Source organism: Mauremys reevesii, linkage group 2 (genome assembly GCF_016161935.1).
Source record: "Mauremys reevesii isolate NIE-2019 linkage group 2, ASM1616193v1, whole genome shotgun sequence".
Classification (NCBI taxonomy): domain Eukaryota; kingdom Metazoa; phylum Chordata; order Testudines; family Geoemydidae; genus Mauremys; species Mauremys reevesii.
The window spans coordinates 201,833,096-201,839,616 of record NC_052624.1 but is presented as its reverse complement, the minus strand read 5'-3'; the positions used below and the strand labels follow the sequence as shown (position 1 = coordinate 201,839,616).

At 41.2% G+C, this 6,521-nt stretch overlaps 1 protein-coding gene across 1 annotated transcript; it reads left to right on the top strand.

Moving 5' to 3' along the window:
• Positions 1-1,641: 1,641 nt before the first annotated feature.
• On the top strand, positions 1,642-2,538 carry LRRC30 (leucine rich repeat containing 30). The gene has a single exon (XM_039522128.1). It carries the CDS (start codon positions 1,642-1,644, stop codon positions 2,536-2,538), a length of 897 nt encoding a protein of 298 aa, XP_039378062.1.
• Positions 2,539-6,521: the final 3,983 nt, after the last annotated feature.

Sequence of the window (6,521 nt, the reverse complement as noted above, 5' to 3'; positions counted from 1 at the left end):
GGTGCCGCACACTGGAGATAAAGGAAAAGGAGATGGCTCTCTGATCAAAAGAATCTACGGGGTTGAACAGTCTTAGGCCTGTGGAGGAAAGCTCGGACAGTACTTTGTGGTTGTTTTGTATTAGTTTTTTAATTAAAGCCAAACTCCAGGAGGGGGTGCATTTTGATCCCACAATGTCTCTTGATTATTTTGGAGCTGGGTGGAAATGCCACTTGAGTATACGATTATGGGTTGCTGGTTCAAACTATTTGATTTGGGCCTAATTACTAGTGAGGGAAAACTATTACTTACCAAATGGTTACCTGTGGATCATGTAGAAGTTTCAGTCTAGTGCCTAGTGTACAAGTTTCCATATTACAAAATCATTACTAGGGCACCACAATGTGCATCCTCATTGGCAATCTTAGTAGAAAGGACAATGGCTGAGCAGTGAAACTGAACCACTCACTTGCCTCTTCAAGGGGGCCCATCCTGTTCAAATTTCAGCACGTTATTGCATCACTAAGAATATGTCTTCACTCCAGGGTTAATCCGGGCTATTACTTGGATGTTGTCCATAACCCCCCCTCCAGTCCACACACAGCGCCTCTCACCTGAGTTCAGGGGTGCTTTCAACCTGAGCTACCTGGCATGGCTGGAGGTGTGGATTAGAGCCAGGTTTCACTTTCACTCAGGCTCATAATCCATCCACACAGGCTAAATCACTCAAGTGTTGATGTCCTCCAATGCTTGCCAACAATTCCTCCTGTGTGCTCAGAAAGACAGACAAGTTCTCACCTAATCTGCTGAGAAAGAATCAGAGTGACTCAGCTTACTCAAGCACAAAAGAATCATGGGATATGTCCCCAGAAGTCCTAATGACACACATGTATGTGACTGCACAGTAACTTGGGTAGGACTTTGACCCCAGATGTGAGTAGCTGTAATGCACCCAGGCTAACTGTAGTGAAGATATATCCTAAGGGGCAACTCCACTTCTGCTATGCATTCTGTACCCTTTCTGTGGATAAAGAGAGTAGTGTCATCACCATAGAGTGGAAAAAGGCCAGTACCTTTCACAAGCACTAAATGCATTTTAGAAAAAAAATGGAAAGGAAAACAAGATGTGAAGATTCTTCACCAGCCCTTCTGTGGAATGTACAATTTGCTACAGGGTTCTAAGCTGTTTAATGAGGCCCTTAGGAGTCACTTTTTAAAGTCACTCTTGTTAATTATCCTGCATGCACCAGATATCCAAGAAAGCTGACATAGTAAAGTTATATACAGCATCTCAGTGACCTTTTTGCAATGAAGATAATATCTGTCCAATAAAGCCTCGACAAAATGACAGTGACAGCTGCATTGTGGTATTCAGTTTGAATTGAACAGGTCTGTTCAGCAGTGTTGGGAGCAAGTCTTTCATTACAATCTGCAGCACCAAGAAAAGCAACTTAAACCCATCCTAAAAAAGTGAAAATTTCCCTCCATAACTGCAGAAGCTGGTTTTGGTAACCAGAAGCAGGTGATCTTCTTAGTTTTTTCCATATCTCTATGGTTTGATTTTTTTACTGTCTTCAAAAGGCTGCAATCCTCTCTTCACTACTGATTTCAGAAAGGAAGGAAACCTCACTTCTTTCAAAAGCAGCAGCAGTCTGGCGTGTTATGGGAGCAGAACACTCAAAGGACAAGCATCAGAGAAGAATGTTTTTGCTGAGGAAAGGTCAGAGACTTCCCGCATGGGAAGAAGCTCTTATCCCAGGAAAAGATCCAAAGTCACTGCTGAAGCGTGGATTGCGTTATGTCAGTCTGAGCCTCATAATGAAGGGGATGACAAATGTGCCTGATTTTTTGTGGGGCTTGTCAGAGGTGCAGAAATTGAACCTTTCACACAACCAGCTGGTGGTTCTTTCTCCGGCTTTGGGGAAACTAGACAGATTAGCAGTGCTGAACTTGTGTGGCAATCGCCTCAAGTGTCTGCCTAAAGAGACCGGGCTACTCAGAAACCTGAAGGTTTTATTTGTCGATATGAATTGCCTGAGTGAAGTGCCAGCAGAGCTCAGTCTGTGCACAAAGCTGGAAGTTTTGAGCCTTTCGCACAATTGCATCTCACAACTCCCTTCAAGCTTCACTGATTTGACAAACCTAAGGAAGCTGAATCTGAGTAACAATCGTTTCGTTCACATCCCCTTATGTGTTTTTGCATTGAGGAGTTTAGATTTCTTGCACTTAGGCTCCAACAGACTTGAAAACATTGCAGAAAGTGTCCAGTACCTGGTAAATTTGCAGATCTTTATAGTAGAAGATAACAACATTCGCACCTTGCCACGGTCTCTCTGCTCCATCACTGCACTTGAGTTACTAAATGTAGCTTACAATTCTATTCAGACCCTTCCACATGATCTCTATCTGCTGCACAGATTGCCAAAAATTGCTTGGAATCCAATGGATAAAGGGCTCCATATTTCACATAACCCATTGTCCAGACCACTGCCAGAGATTGTAGAGGGAGGACTGGATTTGCTCTTCAACTACCTTAAAGAGAAAAAGCAACACAACTAAACTTGCCCTGTGTTTGGGATTAACGCTGTCACCAAGACTCAGTCCTGTCAGTGCACTTTTTTAATCAATGGTTTCCATTTCATAACACAGGGAGACGATAAAGACTAAAGATGGTTTCAGTAAAGTTTGCTGAAAGCATGTGAAATCTGACTATCTAGTTTTAACTGTGCATAGAGTGTATTTTCTAAAACATCCCTCTCTGTAACTTTTTCAGTATTTGGTGTGTCTTTTAGGAAAAACTGTGGTCAAAATTTTGCTCTTTATTATAAATAAATAGATTAATGCTGGCCATTTTCATTGTAAAGGGTACATTTGTCATCTTTCAGACTGCAGTAATATTAATATAAATGAGATTTACTGTACATGGTGTGCATTTGCACTTTAATTCGTGTTCATTTCTTCCTACACAGATAAACCACTCCACAAACATGCACTGCAATCTAAGTGACTTTCAAGGGGGAACATTTGATTTATTCACAAAAGAGATTTGCTAATATGTCCCAAACTCTATTAACGGTTGGGTATTACATTATTAGTGTGGTTCAACACCATGTGGCTATTGGCCAGGATGAGCAGGGATGGTGTCTCTATCCTCTGTGTGCCAGAAGCTGGGAATGGATGACAGGGGATGGATCACTTGATTACCTGTTCTGTTCATTCCCTCTGATGCACCTGGCATTGGCCACTGTCAGAAGACAGGGTACCTTTGGTCCCACCCAGTATGGCTGTTCTTAAGTTCCATTTTACAGCTTGAGCTAACCACTATAAATTACAAGTAAATTTTGAAGGCAATTGGGGGATCTCCCAGTTTTTTGGATCAAATGTCCTCAAAGGTAAACAAGTCTCCCACCCTCCACACCCCGCAACATGCAAACTTCCCCACAAACGCTGCCAGGGCCCCTACAACAGTATTATCACAGAAACCTGGATCATCATGTCCCTGCCAGCAGGTATATGGGATCTTGGGGAGCAATTACCACACGGGTGGGGTGCAAAATAAACTTTATTAAGCAAATGCAAAAACAGGGAAAATTCAATAGTGAGGGGTATGGGGTTGTTAAGGTAGACAATTGGGGAGGGGTTTCTTTTTGGTGAACAGTAAGGGTGTTTCAATAGTGGGGTACAACACAGTAGGATACAATACAGTGGGTAATCAGTTAACACTGAGGTATAAATGTAACAGGTAGCTAGCGATTTCTATGTAAAAAGGTGTGTCACAGCAGCATATAACCAACTAACAGTTATGGATAAAATGTGTTAAATAACAAACAATTTTAGGTAAAAATGTGTCACAGTGGTGTAAATGTAGAATGTGAGGGGTATCAGAGAGGAAGAAAGTAACCAATGGGGTTTTATGCTAGAGATTTAAACTTAGTAAGACAGAACAAACAGGCTGCAAGCTTAAGCAGCAGAGAGAGTGTAACAAGGTAGAAGGACACAGAGAAGCTGGGGGGGGTGTTAGCAGTGGGAAGACAGACTTAATTACAATTATACAGAACACAGCAAAATCTTATCTATGATCTAACTTAACCAAGACTACACAAATTAAAACACAATGCAACAATTCTCTAAGCCTAACTTACAAAGTATAATGCTAAACTTAACTTAATGGGTGCACCTTATGCTAAGGGTAGTTACAGAGGGCTGAGTGGTGTGTGTCCAGGACACAGCTCCAAAGGGGGGGGGTGACTGCAGCAGTGGGGTGGCTGCAAGCAGGCTTATTTCTAGCAGCAAAGGCACTGCAGAACTAGAAACAGATTACAGATACAGCTTGGGTCTGCCTGCTGGGGAAAGAAAGCCAGCAGCCAAGACAGGGGGAGTTTAAGAGAGGTTTTAAGACACAGACCAAGGTTTAGCTTGAGTCTGTGTGCTGGGGAGACAGAGCCAGCAGATAAAATAATAAAATAAAAGTATAGAAAGTTTCACAGAGGGATTCTTACCATCCCCCAAGGCAGCAGCAGAGGCAGAAGCAGCAAGAACATCAGAAGGCTCGGTACAGTCTTGATAATCAGGAGATCTCTCAGGCAGCAATTCGTTCTTCGTGGGGGGGGGGTTCAAAAACGGGTATGCTCAAAAATAAAACGAGAGCGGAGAAAGGACCCCCAGAACCCCTGGTTGATCAGACCAGGCAGCAATGCAAGAACATTTCTGAAGTCTGTTAAAAAAATGTCTGTTTTTAAAGGCAAACCCTGGCAGCTTCCCGCCAGTAACTCTGATTGGCTCCCCCTCTTACAGGGAGGAGAGAAGGCAGAGAAAAAACTGCAGGCAGCCACAGAGGCATGTTTGGACTAGCCCTGAGCCCAGAGGTATGACTCATGCCCAGGATCTTGAAAACACAATAGGTCTTGCAGCTCTAGACAGTGCCCACCCTACACCAAGCCCAGGTTTTAACAAGGTGATAACAGGACTAACCCTTTGAACAGGGCAGTGGTCCCACTTAGCACAAGTGGCCATCCCTTTGAGAAGGGCAATGGCTCTTGTTAAACAGCTTAAGGGGCCCTCCCTTTGAGAAGGGCAGAGGCCCTGGCAAACAACTTAACAGCCAGGGAGGGGCGGCCACAGGAGGAAAACAAGAACAAAATGGAGTAAGGGGACAGCTGTAAGAAACAAAATGGAGCTGTAACAGACACATCAGAACTTCTAGGTGGAATTCACACATGCTTTCATGAGATATCATCATTTTACCAAATGAAAATTGTCTGAATAAGATGTGACTAATATTACTGGATAAACAACTGCACTCATTTCCTTACCATACTTCCCTGGAATCTGAGCCATAAAGTAACTTTATTCAGGAGACAGAATATATTTTAGGTGAACTGAAAGTATTTTTTTATCAGGAAAGCACTATCCATCCAATCATCAGCTTGTGAGAGCCTCAAAACCAACTACTTCTGTAATTTTCAGCATTAGCGGGGAGCATAAAAGTCATGTCTGATGTAGTTCTATATATTGATCTTTTGTAAATGACCTTCATTAAAATTTCATACTCAGTAAGAGCAGGTAATACACAAGAGCTGTTAAAAGTTGTTCAACCTAATTCTCCTCTCAAACCAGTATAAACAGGCTTGGCAGAATTCAATTTTAATTTTTTTTATTATTTTGATAGAATATCACTTATTTTTAAGAATTTTTCAATGTTTATCTATTTAAATTTTCAGTTGCAGGAAGTTATGGGGGGCGTCAAACAATAATTATTTAATGACATCAGATAGATTCAAAAAGTTAAAGCTTTATAACCGTTAAAACACAAATTGTCAACATCAGGTTTCAAAACATATAAAGAAAATATCCTTAAACTCTAATACATTCAAAAGTTCTCACTTAGCCTAGCTGTAAATATCTGTTATCAATGGAAATATTTTTTCATTGGTTTGTATGTGTACGGTGCATTTGACATTTACTGATAAAAATCTAATCCTTCCAAGCCTTAATATAACTCTGGAGTAACTCCACTGAGGTCAGTGGAGACTGGTGTAAAGCTGGTAAAAATGAAAGAAAAAGCAGGCCTATTGTTTTTTAAAAATTTAATTAAGAAAATACAGAAAAACTTTGAGAATTTCACTTCTTATGTCAAATCTCAGAAATCACTGGTTCTTAAATGTAATACGTTCTCCATCTGTAGTTGTGGGGGGTAGGTCCTTCCCCCCAGTGAAGTTAATGGAAAATAACTAACTGCTGTGAATAACCATTTGTTTCACTGGCAGCAGAAACAGCCTAATATCAACAAACAGTGAAATAATTTCTGGATACATGCAATGTACTTTGTAAGTTGTGAAGCTAATAGCTTCAGCTGTTACCCTAGTGCTGTGGTACAAATGCAGTATTGAACATAGAGCTAAAGATTCTGCTAATTAAAGGGGTGAGAACTGGTTACCATAATTTTTGATGTTGGTATGGTTTGTATCTCATGTGGTTCTATTAACAGAGGAATTTCAGTGCTATGCTCAGCAACTGCAGTTTTCAAGTGTACAATTAAGGAT